The sequence below is a fragment of the Lycium barbarum genome, chromosome 11 (genome assembly GCF_019175385.1).
Source record: "Lycium barbarum isolate Lr01 chromosome 11, ASM1917538v2, whole genome shotgun sequence".
Lineage (NCBI taxonomy): Eukaryota > Viridiplantae > Streptophyta > Magnoliopsida > Solanales > Solanaceae > Lycium > Lycium barbarum.
Window position 1 is genome coordinate 25,294,378 of NC_083347.1, and position 18,012 is coordinate 25,312,389.

General features: G+C 38.8%; 1 protein-coding gene across 1 annotated transcript; it reads right to left on the minus strand.

Annotated features, from left to right (window-relative positions):
• Positions 1-1,104: 1,104 nt before the first annotated feature.
• Positions 1,105-8,522, minus strand: LOC132617001 (ribulose-1,5 bisphosphate carboxylase/oxygenase large subunit N-methyltransferase, chloroplastic). Its single transcript, XM_060331844.1, has 12 exons — positions 8,024-8,522; positions 6,323-6,486; positions 6,122-6,205; positions 5,428-5,485; positions 4,788-4,841; positions 3,567-3,638; positions 3,392-3,472; positions 2,878-3,050; positions 2,545-2,647; positions 2,326-2,457; positions 1,798-1,920; positions 1,105-1,434 (listed from the first exon to the last, which is right to left on the minus strand). The coding sequence occupies exons 1-12, from the start codon at positions 8,417-8,419 to the stop codon at positions 1,348-1,350; spliced, it is 1,527 nt and encodes a 508-aa protein (XP_060187827.1). The 5' UTR covers positions 8,420-8,522; the 3' UTR covers positions 1,105-1,347.
• Positions 8,523-18,012: the final 9,490 nt, after the last annotated feature.

Sequence of the window (18,012 nt, forward strand, 5' to 3'; positions counted from 1 at the left end):
TCACAAACAATAATTTTGTTGGACAAGTACCTGAGACAATTGGAGAACTCAATTCACTTTATCTTCTCAACCTCTCACATAATGCTCTCACTGGCCAAATTCCACCTGCAATTGGAAATTTGAAGCAACTGGAATCACTAGACCTCTCATTCAACAAATTGGATGGGCGTATTCTGGAAGAGCTTTCAAGTGTCACCCTCCTTTCCTTCTTAAATTTATCATACACGAACTGGTTGGAATGATCCCTCAACGCAACCAAATGACAACCTATGGAGAAAATTCATTTATAGGAAACAAGGGACTGTGTGGCCTCCAACTGAATAGATCTTGCAACAAACACGGAGAACAAGTACCTCCTCTGCAGCCAGCATCTGAAGATGATGAATTCTCTAGCAGGACCGAGATCTATGCAAGCATTAGGATTTCCTGTAGGCGTAGCAGTCATATTTCTACCACTCTTGGTTTTCAAAGGATGGAGAGATTGTTACAACAAGATTATCAATGGACTAATTCTCTGGGTGTTTAGAAAAGTTGGCGTAAAGAATAACAGTACTACTAGCATAAGCAAGATATACTGGAAAAAGAAAGCAGGGAAACAAAAACGCAAGTTACCAAGTAGACATATAGATGAGTAAAGGCCTTCAGTTCTTGTTTCTTTCAGACAATAGCTCATAACATGTAGCTGAATGTAAGACTTCCCATTGGCCGCTGTGACAGATTATCTGAATGTTTCATAGCCATTTCCATTCTTCCAGCAGTTGATATGGTATGCTTTTGTTATATTATGTGTGTGTCCTTGCTTCCATGTTTCATTGTAATTGCTTAAAGTTCCTGGGAGTGGTGTGGTTTTTGTTCTAATCCACCATTTAGTCACATAAACAGAACTTTGTTCTACCAAAAAAAGAAACTTGACGAACTCATTGTGCCTATGCAATTTATCTAATCCAGGTTTAGTAGAAGCAAAATATATTTCCTTTTGAAATCTTCGTTTGACAAAAACTAAATCCTGTTCTTTTAGATCTTATCTGAGATGTCATATTTCATCCTTAGTAGTTCACTGTTCCATCTCAACATGATAGAATACAAATAGCTAGGCACAGGGGAAACATCAAAATCAAACCAGGGAATCTTAATAACACAGGAAACAGTATACAAATACAGAAGTTCCTGAAGTGAAGTTGAAATATACAACAGCTAGTATACAAATGGGGACGAGAGCTCACTCCAACTTATACTGTCTCAAATTATCAATCAATCAGTTGTTACCATTTAATCATTGAAACAGCAGCTAACTTTGTTGAAAACAGAAGGGTTGATATCAAAATCGTGGAAGACTCATTCTCCAAGTCATTTGAAAAGGTTCCTTAGTCCATCAAATAAATTCAGAGCCTTCAATTCTCCACTCTTAATGTCCCTCAATCTTCTCCTCAATATCTGATACCATGTCAAAAAATTCAGAATTAAGGTTACTGGTTAGGAAGATTGACTAATTAAAGGAATTCAAAGAAATAAATCAATTTGCAAGACTTCATTTCCTTTTCTTCTTTGCTTTTTTGGGTTTCAAAAGCATATCTGTCAAGCATAAACGCTAAATTGAATTACAGCAAGTTAGCGTTTATGCAAAACACAAACATATGTCTATCTTCCTATGTTTCATTAAAAATGGTGTCATGAAGTTGTTAGACTGTCTCAGACTGACTGTTTAATTAACTACGCGATATGGAGAGTAATTGGACATTTGAAATGTGAAACAGACGTAACTGGACATTTGAAATGTGAAACAGATTCTTCACTTACATATTGGCTACGGAAGAGTATCCTTCGCTCACTTGTACACAGGTCAACTGCTAGCTGTTTCAGAAACACTCTTCTGTTTAGTTGCTTTGGATTAGTTACATCGAGATCCATTTCTCCACTTGCCTATCATGTGAAGATATGATAGTGTATTAGCATAGGTAAATGCAAGGGAACAAATTTATACATGCAATAGATGCAGACATGAAAGGTAAACTTCTCTAAATCATCTCTACAACCCATGTTAGCATGATTAGTGGAAACATTCCTGTATACAAGCCATATATAAAAAATTAGAGGACCTACCCAAGAATTTGGTCATCTACAAATGACATATAATACACTATACAACAGGAACTTCATAGCTGCACCAAAAGCTATTCCTCAAATATACGAAATCATTTCAATCCTGTTTGAAGCTCTCTTATGTCTCTCTTTCCACGGGCCCCACATGATGGCTAGGGCATCCCATGCCGGTTTCCGTGTTAGTGTGATTATAGAACAGTAGTACTGAGGGAAGTAATTTACTACCTGAAGGAATTTGGAATACTTTGATATGCTAGATTCAACACTATCTAGAATAAATTGCAATGCTGCTTCATCTATTTCTGGGTACTTGATATCCTTCTTTGATGTTGTCTTATTTGATGCAGCAGCAGCCATCTGGAATAAACTTAGTTTTAGAATTTCTTTCCCGATTGAAGAATGTATTTCAAGTTTTCTAACTTGCAAAGTTGAGATTTATTATACCTCTTCAAACTGTCTGCTCATGCTAGGCGGACTGACCACTAGATAAGCAAAAGCCATCAACTCCAATGGCCAACCAGTGACTTGTATAGGAAAACGTTCCGATCTGTTCAAGGTACATGAGAATTTGCAAGTCAATGTTTTTAAACATAAACAACAAAAGGACACCAAACTCCATGGGAACCTAGTTTTTTGTTCTTTTTTTCCTGATAACAAGAAACCATACCGAGAAAGTGTCTACATTTTGTCAGAAATGACTCAAGTTAGAGAAATAATATATCCACAAGTATCTATTTCACTTTATCGTGGACCACTCCATATAACTGAAGTACTCACGCTGATAATCCATGCTTCTTTAGAGCTGCCACTTTCTCCTTGTAACATTTATCAGATTTCTTAAGTGACAATGACAACTCAACTGAGTCACTTGGATTGGTGCCTTCTCTAGGAACAAATCCATATGAAAGCAAAAGCTCTCCATTAGATTTCCTTCCATATGATATAAAAACCTGTACAATCAAAGCTTACGAGTTACTTACGCAAGGCATGATAAACCAAAACACCAAGTGGTTCTACGAGGATGCTTTCATCATGAAAAGAATTACATTATACAGATAGAAAATGTATGTTGTGTACATTACAGGGCTTATAAACATTAAACAAAGGTGTGTTGAAAGAATTCTGTTCAGCACAGGTTAATCAGAATATTGTTAGTCTATAGTCCTCTCTAAGATGCAGGAGAGAATTTTTCTAATTTGAGTTCGCTATTGACGTTGAGGATGGGGATCCAGTAATTTTGGCAATGAGGTAATTTAGCTAATCACTTTTGAAAAATCAGAATAATGTGTACCTGCTCACCTGGCAGATATGCCCTGTCTGTTGTATAGACGATTCCTTGTGATGATTTATCATAGTCAAGAAATGTTTCCACCTTGAACAAATTAAAATAGCTGAGAATATCAGACTCAGAGTTGTAACAAATATGTCAAGTATACAAACATTTTCATTAAAGTGTTATTCACAACCTCACAACTATGATTCAGCATATCTGCCCATGGAACCAGCGCAACTCTTCCATCCATAGAGGGTAACCTGACCTGTGGTAAACACAACAACCAATTTAGGAAACACTGCATAGTTTCTCCTGAAGTAGATCGTTAACGTTGAGCACAATATCAACTTTGGTCCTGAGTTATTGGGTTATTCTGATTTTGGTTCTTATATTATTCGACTAAGCACATTTAACCGTTGATTAACAGAAATGTGTGCTTTTGATCCTTTAAACTACCAGAAGTTAAATACTTAACAGAATCTTTATTAAAAACCACGAATTAGAAGAGAGAGAAAACAGAAGCTGAGCAAAAGAGAGGGAACATCATGAAGTTCTGATTCTTCTTTCGGGGAGTCTGTGTAGCAGGGTAGATGATTGAGTTTCTGCAAGTTAAGGAATAATGGTCACTCTCTTTCCTCTCTTGCTTTGAGAACCCATCCGGTCTCTACCCAAGTAAATGCAATATTCTTTTTGGTAAAGAACGAAACACCGTAGGAATCATCACAGTTAACAGAAATGCAAAGAGCTTAACATGCATAAGAAACAAATTCACATATATGTTAGTTCAATCATGTATTATGGTGTTAGTTTACTCACTGTTCAAATATACTTTAATATCTTTAATTTCATCTATCAGCATGTTTTAATATAATATTCTTTTAATGTAATATTCTTATGTCCGTATTCACTGCTTTGAGTCTCCTTCTATGGTCCTTTGATCTTTTTCATATGATTTCCAAGTAGAATTAACTATAGCTTCAGCTGTGTTAGACATTCTGTCAAATGTCATTATGCAGAGAATTAACCTTTTGATTATTGGGTAATGGATGATGGAGCGAGGAATCAAAGAAAAGGCAAAAATCATTTACTTGAAGCTGTGCCTGTCGATAGTGTATGAACCTGAGGAGTCTAGTTCTCATCTATTGCTTCTCTTTCTCTCTCCCATTTCCATTTTATTTCTCTTTCTGTTTTCTTCTTTTTTTAAAAAAATAATAATTAATGATTCGTCAAATATTTAACTTCTGTTAGTTTGAAAGGATCAAAATTACACATTTGAATTAATTAAGGGTCAAATGTGTTCAGTCGAATAATATAAGGACCAAAATCAGAATAACCCAATAACTCAGGGACCAAAAACGCTATTTCCCCAATCACAGGACAAGCAAATTTTGTGACTGCAATGTATGAAACTCACCAAACGTGAGAAGAGAATTCCAAATGACCAGTTGAAAGTCTCTATGTTGAATATCTGCAATAACATGCAGCAGTTTTTTAACAAATATCAGGACACCGAATAAAAGAAAAAATAGCAATAGGCAGTGTAGAAGCTCCACTCTCTAGTTAATTGTAAAAGAATAATGCCTCCCTCAACTTCTCCGGACGATCATAATCATTGCAGGACGTACATTCTTTTCACAACACATCCAATCATCAGTTCTAGAAAGGACTGATCCTGGTGAATAGAGGAACCAGTCTGATGAGCTATATTTTGCTGGATTCATTTAAAAACCTCTTATTTCAGGTTGGAAGTATGTCAAATGGATCTATTGTGAAACAAGCAGTTAATTGAAAAGAAGCTTGGCCATTGGATTGCTCCATTTGGTCAGAGAATATGGTTATTGATGCAGAATCAAATCAACATTGCCACAGGACTATGTAGTCTTCCAATTTGAAGCCAAAAGTAGATTAATTTAAAATGGATTCTAGGAAATGCGAAGCTCCACTGTATCTTGTCACTTTACAGAGACAACCGTTTACCCCCAAGAAAGAAAAAAAGGACAAAAAGATAAACTATACCCGGCCTCAAATATTAGCTGGTCGTTATATTTATGTACCTCTTCAGGAAATAAATCAGGATGCTTGGAAAATATTCTGAGCCTTAAATCATTGTACCTGAAGCAGAGATCATGAAACAAATAATAGTTAGCAAGCACAACAATGAAAAATAAATGAATTATAAAACACGTCTTTTCTCTATGAAAATAAATGAACTATAGAACTTTACTTTTCTTCAGATTTTAACAAATTCAGCTGTAATAATTGTGATATCCGACTAAGCATGTCTAACTTTCATTTATTTCGGATGTGCCCTTTTGGTCCCCTAGCAACCGGTTCTTGCAATCCAATGAATAATTAACCGTTATACAATGTGACTGTAATATCATATGCTAAATGTGTGAATTTTTGGTACTTTTTCTTTCTGCCATGAGGATTGTAGTTTTTTTGACATGTTGCTCATTCTTCTGATCCCAATTGTTTCTTTTCCTCTTTATTAAAATAGCCCACCCTTACCAAAGCCTGAAATGACTAGATGCTTTAATAATAAAAGTCCATTTGATTTTGCAGGAACGAGTTAGTGGAGGGACAATGACACATTACAAATAATTAGGGTAAAGTGTGCTTAGTCAGGTGTCACGAGAACCAAATCCAATAATTGAGTGACCAAAAGTAACTTTCCCAGAAAAAAATGTAAGGATAAAACTAGCTTCAAATTGTAACAACTGGAGAAATTGACTAAAGAAGCCTTACGTTCCAATGACGTTATTTATCCTTTCAATTGCTCGTTCCCTTATTTGCGATGCTTCCAAATACCTATCTAGCTCTGAACGAGTCCTGAAATGACATGGAGAAGCTGTAGGGGGACTTACTGAGCATGTATACGTAGTAAAGGAATAACTCTCAAGTCTTGACAAGATTTGGTGGACACCAAAATCAATGGAAAAGGATTACCAGTATAAGAGAGAATAAGGCTGCCTAGGCAAGGCAGATATGTAGTTACTCCATCTTGAAGACTTCATGAGGCTTGCCTCGCTTATCAAATATGTAGCAATAAAAGGCCAATCTGGTACGTTGTATTTCTTTAAAACATCACCAGCCTCTGAATTGCTCCATTTCTAGCATTTCCAGCACACATCAAGATAAAGAAAAAAATCCTCTGTTGGTACCAAAATCCATAATATTTTAGATTAAAAAACTCAGACTAATGGTAACTATATTTGTTCTATTCTATACTTCCATTCTGTCCCTCCCAACTGTTTTTTCGATCTTAAGTATAAGAAATATCTGCTGTAGAAAGGATCCAACTTTATTTGTTAACAGATGCAACTCGGATGTGTGGCTAATGTAATCTTTTGGAAGAGAGGAAAGTCATACTAAAAGTACTAAAAGATAGATGACATCTAGTTATTGAACTCCTTCTAGATGGAGAGGGCTATATAGTGTGCGTGCGCGCGCGCCATACACGAATGTATGTAGATGTGATGTTGGTATCTGATGCGTGTATGTGCGTATGTATGAATATATGTACAACTTGCTCATACCTCGACTAAACCATTGGGAAGCCCGCTAACACCCCCCACCTCCCCAGGTAACGTGTAGAGTAGATTTGCATATGAACCAAGTGTTGTAGCTTGGATGTGAACCTGTTATCTCAAGGTTGTTATCCTATGAAATATACCATTCAACCATCTCTGAGACAGGGGCTATAATAAACTATATAAGCCAGAGTTTCACAACTGAGGCAGACAATCAATGGCAATATTGGCGTATTAGCAAATGACGACCATGGGAAGTCAAGGTTTACACTTTTTTTCTACTTCCTAACATTCCAACTTAGACACCTAGCACGAGATACACTAAGGTGTCAAGAAATTGGGTTGAGGCATATCAACGTCCAGTTTCTAGACTAGTTGACCTTCACCTAAATGACTTCTATGGGAGGCAGGTAATGATATGTAATTTCATGTACACGTTTGTTCCTCATCCTTTCGTACTTCTTATGTTGGGGTAAATTACCTTTTAAGCCTGTAAACATGCTCCTTTTGTTGTTCACTAAAATTAGCCTATATAGAGGATCATTTCAATTATTCGATTGTTACATTTCACTTTACATGCTCAAGGTTTTCACCTCAGTTGGTTAGTCAGGCTCCCAGACCACAATTAGTAGGTGATAAGGAGCAATTACGTCTGTTTCAATGATACAAAACAACTTAACAATCTATCACACAAATTAAATTTCCCTCCTTGAACTTGTCCCAAAACCTAAATATTTGGGATATCAATTATCATTGTCATCAAACAATCCACATTCAAATGCAATTCTTTTTCGTTTTGCTTTAAAAAGCTATCCAAAAAGCATCATTAGGCGACCCATCAATTTTACCTCAGACCAAGTTCATGTTAAGAAAATGGAAAATGGGCCTAACTCAATCTCAAAAACTAAGTTACGAGACATCAGTCCATTCCCTCAACCAATGTTGGGCACTTAACACTCCCGCACCACCAAGACAAGAATATACATATTGTATAACCAAAATATACAAATAATATACCTATAATATACATAATCAGTATAGCTTTTGCCCGTGACGACCCACAAAATGAAAAAAGCCCCGCTTATAGTTGGAGTATGACACAAATTGATAATATTACCGAGTCAGCGGTGATGACAAGTTGAGGAGGAACAAAAAGAAGCTTTTCTCCTTTCCTAATATTATTAAGAGCAACAAGTCCTCTTTCTCCAACATCCACTCTTTGTATATCCATTTTCTGGTCAGGCAGTCCTGATTCAGACAACCATTTCTGCAAATTCGACGCGTTTTCAAGAGAATCAGTCTCACATCCCCATGGAATGTTCATTGTTTTTGTAGGTTTGGTAGTTTCAGTTGTGGAACAACGGATACTAATGATGTTGTGAGTAGTGTTTCTTGATCTGTACAATTTGTAGGAGTTAGTGAATTGGTTGTTATTAGTGATTATGTGAGATGGAGAGTTGTGGGAGAAAGGAGGAAGGAGACCTGATTGAAGGATTCTTGAAACTTCTGCCATGGCTACACAAGAGTGTGAGTGGGTTTCTGAGTAAAAGCTTGCCTTATCTGTTGAAGATGAGGTCGGAAGATAGCTTCAAAGTTGGTCGTTTTGACAGTTAGAATTCATTTAAATATTTTTTCTTCAATCACTTAAGTTATTATATACTCCCTTCATCCTATAATATGTGTCATTTTAACCAAAAACACACCTATTAAGAAATTAATAATGCAATATAAAGTTTATCAAATTATTCTTATATAATAAAAATAAAATATTTTTTCCTTTTAATTAGAATATGCACAAGTAGTAAACCTTTTGATATTGAAAATTTCACAATACCAAGTTATTATGTGGCTTCTCCAATCATCATTTAGATGGTACTTTAACTTGTCACTTTTTATTTAAGGATAGAATTAAAAAAAAAAAAAAACTAGCCAAATTGTGTCTTAGTTTCCTAAGATAACACATATTATGAGACAAAATTATTTGGATAAGGTGACAGTTATTATGGGACGAAGAGTATTAAGTTACATATAGAGTGGTAATGTGAAGGCTTAATATATTGACGCGCTTAAATTTGTTAAATATAATAAATTTTATTTAGACATTTAAATTGTGGCTTATTCTAACTGAACATTGTATACGGTAAAAATCGGATGTATGCAAGACCGGTGAGATTGGGGATCGGAGTTTGGAAGAAACAAGCAAGAGTACGAAGTCTTTCCTTCGGACCGGTGGGATTGCACCAGGTGCGGTTGATCCGAGAGAAGTGGAGCAAATCTGTTTGGTCCGGTATTTCCGGACCAAACTCTGCATCAACGTTGGTCCGGTTTCTCCATGACCGGATTGATCGTGACCGTTAGTCCGGTTTCTTCATGTCCGAATTGGTCGTGGCCGTTGGTCCGGTTAACCAGTTGCAGAGTTACCACGCGTCAAGACCGTTCTGTCACGTTGTACTGACGGTCATACGGGTGTCAGACCGTACGGTCCAACCTTATCCTTTTAGGGTTTCTTTATTCTAAAAAGGTTTTATGTTGTATGCAAGATCCATAAAGCAAAACTATAAATAGAGGACATCTCCTTACTTTTAGGAGTTGGTTTTTGAGGATCAAGAATATTGTAATAGCAAGTATATATAAAAGCATCATTTCTCTCTCTCTCTCATTAGCCCGAATCAGTGGATTTTTGTGGCCCTAGTTTATTCCCCAAACACCATTAGCTTAATCATCTATAGCAACATATTCATTCAAAGCATATATATATATATATTCACATACACGTATCAAAACACGCAAATCCATAAATATTCTCATGAACACAAAATAGATTAAAGTTATCCACATATCCTATACCTCACTCATAAATTCAATTTTTACCCAAATTCGGGGTAAGCAGTTTGGCGCCCACCGTGGGGCTAGGATAATAGTGGTTTTTTGATCTTGCCTTCTCTCCTACCCGTTGGCTCAAGAAATCTTTTGCTAATCTCTATGAAAACGGACCAAATGGCAAGCAGTGGGCAATCTGGTCATGTTAACAACAACGAGATTGTGGCAAAAAATGAGAACAGTGGGTTTCGGGACCTACCAGCAGACCTCATCGACCCAAATTCTGTTGATTCGAGGGAAGGCCTCAACCGACAGAACACCGTGAACTAGGAGAGTGCCACCCAGCCGGCCACTGATCCCTTAAATACTCATAATTCAATTACTTTATCCCGGACACAAGGCCGGAAAGTACCGGACACCCCGGATGAGGTTAATTTACGTCTAATTTTTGATATGTTGCAGGAACAGAGAACCGCCATCGCCGAACAAGGAATCGCAATAGCTTAGCTGCAAAGTAAAAATGATAAAGCGGCCCCGGAGAGGTCGAAAGGCGTCGCCGAACCAAGGGACGAAACACGGATGGTCGAGAGTAATGGATCCGGAGCTGGTTCATCCACCGAAGTTCTGAGGATGCTCGAAACATTGGCAAAACGGGTAGACTCAACTGAGAAGAGGGTGGAAACATATAACTCTCGGGTGGATCAGATCCCGGGGGCTCCGCCTATTCTAAAAGGACCGGATTCAAAGAGGTATATTCATAGGCCTTTTCCTCCGAGTGCGGCTCCGAAATTGATTTCATAGAGGTTCAAAATGCCGGATATCCAGAAATATAACGGCACCACGAACCCACAGGAGCACGTGACTTCATACACCTGTGCCATAAAAGGCAATGACATCGAAGAGGATGAAATTGAGTCTGTGTTGTTGAAAAAGTTTGGGAAAACCCTATCGAAGGGGGCATTGACTTAGCACGACCATCTGCCCGAGCATTCAATCACTTCTTTCGAAATGCTCGAGGATGCGTTCATAAAAGCCCATGCTGGAGCTAAAAAGGTGCAGGCCCGGAAGGTGGATATTTTTCGTATAGCCCAAAGGGACGATGAGTTGTTACGTGAATTTATCAACCGGTTCCAAAGGGAACGGATGGAGCTCCCTCCGGTTCCGGAGGAATGGGCTGCACAAGCTTTTACCAAAGGGCTTAACCCTCCGAGCTCGACGACCTCGTTCAAATTAAAAGAAAACTTGTTGGAATACCAGGCTGTGGCCTGGGCAGATGTCCATAACAGATACGAATCAAAGATTCGGGTGGAGGATGATCAACTCGAACTTCCCCCGGGGCCCGTAAATATGAGCAAAAGCTCCGAGAGATCGAGGAAAAATTACGAGCCGAAGTCAAGACCATCGAGGGAAAGGTATCGGTCGTACTCTCATTCGGAAAAGCCAAGCTTCAGGTCGGAAAAATCAAGGGTTGGTCCCAGTCAATTCTCTGGTCGAGGTGATAAATGGACCGAGCGCCCGTTGAACAGTCGAGGTCTATCATTTAGAAGTGATGTCGGGAGTTCGGCTAGCAACAAAGACCTACCGAGGATATCGGAGTACAACTTCAACATCAATACCTCGGATCTTGTCTCGGCCATTGGTCGTATTGCAGAAGCAAGATGGCCGAGACCATTGAGATCAGATCCGGGTCAACGGGACCCGAGCGTGATGTGTGAATACCACGGAACTCATGGGCACAGAACTGAAGACTGTCACCAATTGAGGGAGGAGGTGGCTCGGTTACTGAAAAATGGCCACCTTCAAGAATTCCTGAGTGAACGAGCTAAAAGCCACTACAAGGAAAGGGAGTCCCACAAACGAGCTGAACCGGTGGAACCTCAGCATATAATCAACATGATAATCGGGGGTACAGATGCTCCTCGAGGGTCGGTGATGAAACGGACAAAGGTTACCGTTGTTCGTGAGAAGCGCAGCTGGGATTTCGTGCCCGAGGATTCCATCTCCTTCAGTAAGGAGGATGCAGAAGGCATCATTCAACCACATAATGATGCACTGGTAATTTCAATTCTTATTTTCAAATCACAAGTTAAGCGTATTTTGATTGACTCAGGTAGCTCGGCCAATATCATCCAGTGGAGAGTAGTTGAACAGCTAAGGCTACTCGATCAGATTGTACCGGTGGCCTGAGTGCTTAGTGAGTTCAATATGGCGAGTGAAACCACGAAGGGGGAGATTTCTTTGCCAGTCAACATTGACGGCACCATTCAGCAGACGGTGTTCTATGTCATCGAAGGGGATATGAAGTATAATGCTCTGCTTGGCAGATCGTGGATACATAGCATGAGGGCCGTGCCATCAACATTACATCAGTTGTTGAAATTCCCAACACCGGAGGGGATCAAAACCATCTGAGGTGAACAACCCGCTGCAAGGGAGATGTTCGCGGTCGAGGAAGCGCCACTCTTTCCCAAAAAACCGAATCCAAAGGAAAATGAGTCAGTCGGTGGCAAGGGCTCTAAATATAGCAACTAAAGTGTACGAGTTTGAGAACGGAGCAGAAGGGGTTAGACCCGGGGTATGAAGAGGATGATTTCGGTGTACCTAGATCATTCGTCTTGCCGGATGACTCGGATGCAACAAAGTCTACAGTAGAGGAGCTGGAGCAAGTCATCTTGTTCGAATATCTACCGGATAGAAAGGTATACCTGGGCACGGGGTTAACCTTAGAGCTCAGGAACAAGTTAATTAAGTTTCTTCAAGCTAATGTCGATTGTTTCGCATGGTCCCATATAGATATGACAGGTGTGCCACCGGAAGTAACGACTCACAAACTCAGCCTTGACGGGAGATTTCCCCCGGTGAAGCAGAAGAGGAGGCCTATGGCAGAGCCGAAGCACGCCTTCGTAAAGGATGAGGTAACAAAACTTTTGAAAATAGGCTCTATCCGGGAGGTAAAATACCCGGACTGGCTAGCCAACGTAGTGGTAGTGCCAAAAAAAGGTAATAAATTTAGAATGTGCGTTGATTATAAGGATTTAAACAAAGCATACCCGAAGGATTCATTTCCGATGCCTCACATCGATAGAATGATCGATGCGATGGTCGGGCATGAGATGTTGAGTTTTCTCTGTTATACCTATTTTAACCGGAGTCAAAATAGTTTACAACATCCCGATAATTCCGGGGTTAATTAAAGTCAAGGAGTCGCCACCTAATTATTTTTATGGTGAATTAGGACACCTAAAGTTCATTAAAGTTATTTTTTTTCTAAAGTTAACTCCGTTTAAGGTCTACGAAACTTAAGGTTCTAGGTAAGGGTTCAATTAATCTAGAGGGAAGGTATTAGGCATCCTCTAAGATTCATTAATAATGGTTAGCCGACCGGACTTAGAGTTTAATTAATTTAGACTAAAAAAAATACAAGTATAACATTTTAAACGTTTGGGAAAAATAGTTTGTAAGTGTTGCTAAGGTTATAAATAGAAGTATAATAATGTTGTTTAAAATAAAACTTGTGGAAAGGATAATAGTTTGCATAAAAGACCTTAGTTATAAATAAACCAAAGGAAGTACGGGATTGTACAACGTTTTATTAATATTTGAAACAACTTAATAACTAAGTGTTAATTTATTATAACAGTTATATATATATATATATATATATATATATCAAATGACTAGATAAGATAGATAGATGGTTAATGCAAAAAATAATTTTAAAAGTAGACTTTCTTTGGTTGATTCAGGCACTTAGTGAGATAAATATTTTAGTGAAAAACAATTGGACCAACTCCAAACCTATAGTAACTTGTTCACTATTAATTAAAAACTTGAAGATTTGCGTATTAGTGACGTTTCTTAGATTTCTAAGATAGTAAGAGTAAAATATGATTCCCTTAACTCAAAAATATGAATTTACGCTATTGAAAAACAATTATTCTAAAAGTAAATATTATAGATACTATAAATAACTTTAATATAAAAAGAAGAAAATGAAACTTTATGGAATTAATTATTAGTTTTCCTTAAATTAACTACCCATTATTAAACTAAACCCCACTAATTTGCTAAAATTTATCTAAATTAACAAGCAAAAGTGTTAGTCATACAACACAAATTAAATGCACAAAAATAAAATAGAAGAGCAAATAAGTTAAATGGGCTCAGCCCATTTTAGGACTGCTATGACCAGGCTGCTGTTGGGCTTTGGCCCAGTCATTTTTTATGAACTGCTGCTGTCACAACCCAGCTAGGGGCCGCGACGGGTTCCCCGGGGCTAACCGCCGAGCACCGCTCGTTCTGTCGCTCATCTTACTCATTTTGTACCCTTTTTATCATCTTTATGCTCGTAGCGTAGGAAAATCATATTTCATATGAAAGCATAAAATACTTTCATATACATGTGCCCTTAGGCTATCAAAATAATATAATATATATATGTATACGGCGGCGATCTCGTGAGACCATCTAACCTGCACTGCGTATCTACGAGCCTCTACTGGAGTACTGAACATAAGGACGGGACAAGACCCGGTCGTGCCCAAAAATACATATACATGGCTATATATACACAAAAGAATAATCATAAGCACCTCCGGGACAATGAAGGGCTTCCAATCAGCTGACGGCTACTACGGATCTGGATCGAGCTCTCCTCCCTGTCTACATGTGGGCATGAACACAGCGTCCAAAAAAAAGGACGTCAGTACGAATATTGTACTGAGTATGAGAGGCGTAAACAATGAAATAAGACAATGAAGTAAAGAAGATACTCATATGGAACATCAGAATCTAACTGTCAATTATAAAGAAAACAAGTCATGCTGTCTTACTCATGCTCATCATCATATCATATATGCATCATGTATAAACTGGCCGTCCATATCGGATCGGTGTGATAATCATAACGTGAGCCTGCGTCCAGGCCTCCCGCGTCCGGGGTAACATCTCATGCCGCCCACTAGTGGTGTCTGCCCATGCCATTTGGCCATGGTGTATCATATAGCTGCCCACCTCGGCGGTGACTGCCCGGCCACATAGGCGCGGTGTAATAGTAATATCATCATATGCTCATCACAATATGCTTAGCTTATAATAATACATACATAAGGCTCAAGATCAACCATACTCTATCGGGGTGACGTAAGGTCGTCATCCCCCGATTGCATTATGGAACAATCATTGACATTCTGCCTCACCTTGAAGGAATGAGCATATAAGGTGAGTGTAAGCAATAAATAGCACTATTAACATCATAGGATCATCACCTCATATGTATTAGAATTTCTATACTTTAACTCATTACCTTGTGTAGCAAATTATGGACATAGGCTCATGGATAAGGAAGAAGTTACGCTTAAATGCTCACAATAACATCCACAATATTGAAAAATCAACAATCATCATTTACATGCATTAACCGCAATCCACCGTTTCTCTCTAATTTCTCCACATTTATACATATAACTTATTATCGCGTTTTCTCTTATATAATACTTATTTCATGGTCTAAACATCCTTCACAACATATTCATAATCATAGCACATCAACATTTATGATTCCATTCAACTACCATTCAATTGTGACACTATTCATCCATTTAAGACCCATCTTCTATGTTTTTCTACCATTCAAGCATCTTAGATTTCCAATACCTTACACAACATGATGAAGTCATGAAAATTACCTTAGATGATGGTGGAACAAGCCTTGAGTGGAGTTTCTACTCTAGCACCAAAACCCTATCTCCTCTCCTTTGGTTTTCTTTGAGGAAGATGAACTTTACTTGGGTTTCATACACTTTGATGCATGGGTTTAGTGTTGTTGATCATTGATTTCCTTGGTATTCTTATGGTTGAAGTGTTTGGAGAATGTTCTAGAGGTCTCTTGACTTGTGGAATGAAAATAGAATGGAAAAGAAATGAAAGAGGCCCCTTATACTTAAAATAAAAATCTGGCCGACCCTTTTTATACGGACCAACATACGGTCCGTACTATTTATACGGACCGTATGTATGGTCGTACATTTGGTCCAGTGGCTGGTGGCCTCCTTGACCAATTATACGGTCCAACATACGGCTGGTACAATTTATACGGTCCGTAGGTTGGGCCGTATAATGCCGAGTGATTTCGTTTTCGTTCTCGTTGCCTCGTTTGATCTCCAATCCTTATGGAACCTTCTTGGAACTTGTTTAACATCTCAATACCAATATAAGGGACGTTATTACTTGTCTCCAAGACATCATTGTGCCATCACCAAATCATTGTTCGTTATTCTTATCCGCTACACAACATATGATTCGCTTTCCTTAACAACTTTCTCTCCTTACATTGTATGCCTTTAAAATCTCGTTGAGGGTCATCTAATACTCTTTCTTACTAGTCAAAACATCGTATACGCTATGTCCTCTGTTATCCTATTCACTATACATATACGCGGGATTTTCCAAGGTGTAACATCCTTCCCCCCTTTTGGAACATTCGTCCTCGAATGTTAAACACTCGGGATTCTACGGAAATTTCGCCAGAGTTTCCCCTATAATTTGGCACTACCGACCTGTCACAACAACCCATAATATCATCGCCTCACAGGGCTACATCACCATATCAACATATCTATGGCCACGCACGACCAAAAGCATAAAGATAAAACATATATACCTTATATTGTCGGCGTTTCGTCTTGGATCTCTCCCGGGGGTTGGAATAAGTGTGGGTACTTGGACTTCATACTCTCTTCCGCTTCCCAAGTCATTTCTTCCCGATTGTTATTTCGCCACAATACTTTGACCGACGCTACCTCTTTATTTCGAAGCTTTCGCACTTGCCTATCTAGGATGGCAATAGGCACCTCTTCATAAGTTAGCTTTTTCGTTATTTGCACATCGTCTATCGGGACAATCTTTATGGGATCTCCAACACACTTACGGAGCATCGAAACATGAAAGACTGGATGGACTGATTCAAGCTCTGAAGGCAAATCCAATTCATAGGCTACCTGACCCACCTTGCGAATGATTTTGTAGGGTCCAATGTATCTGGGACTTAGCTTCTCTTTCTTACCAAACCTCATTACCCCTTTCATTGGCGACACTTTCAAGAACACCCAATCATCGACTTGAAATTCCAAATCTCATCGGCGGTTGTCCGCATAGGACTTTTGGCGACTTTGGGCTGTCAACAACCGATCTTGGATCACCTTGACTTTTTCTATCGCTTGTTAGATCAATTCAGGGCCCACTAATTGTGCTTCTCCTATTTCGAACCATCCGATTGGAGATCTACATTTCCTTACATATAAAGCTTCATATGGGGCCATTTGTATACTAGAATGGTGGCTATTGTTGTATGCGAACTCAATGAGGGGTAAGTGATCATCCCAGCTACCACCGAAATCCAACACACACGCCCATAGAATATCTTCTAAGGTTTGAATGGTACGCTCGGCATGTCCATCAGTTTGCGGATGAAATGCCATGTTAAACTTCACTTGCGTGCCCAAATCTTCTTGAAAAGACTTCCAGAACTTAGCTGTAAACTGTGCTTCTCTATCTGTGATAATAGATAATGGAATTCCATGGAGTCGCACAATTTCTTTGAGATACAACCTCACATAGTTTTCTGCTGAGTACGTGGTCTTAACTGGAAGAAAATGGGTCGCTTTCGTCAGTCTATCCACAATCAGCCATATAGAGTCATACCTGCCACGGGAACGAGGTAATCCCACGATGAAATCCATGTTGATCACTTCCCATTTCCAGGTGGGTATCTCTATTGCTTGCAATAAGTCTCCTGGCTTCTGATGTTCAACTTTTACTTGTTGGCAATTTGGACATTGTGCTACAAATTCTGCTATGTCTCTCTTCATGCCATCCCACCAGTACATCATCTTGAGTTCATGATACATTTTGGTCGCACCTGGGTGAATAGAATACCGGGAACAATGTGCTTCTTCTAGAATTCGTCGGCGCAATTCCGCCACATTCGGCACACATAGCCTGCCTCGGTATCTAAGAATTCCATCAATAAAAACTTCAAACGGGGACTTTTCTTTCTCGTAAGATGCGTCTCTGTAACGACATAACTGAGGATCTTCATACTGCCGTTCTTTCACTTCCATATCCAAGGACGAAATTGTGGAATTTTTTATACTAATACCTGCATCACCCGAATCAAGTATACGCACTGTTGACACCCAATTTTGTCCCGCCTCTCTGCCAAAATACCTATTTTTAAGCTTCTAATATTTTTTGAAAAAATAAAAATATATATATTATGTTTACTAT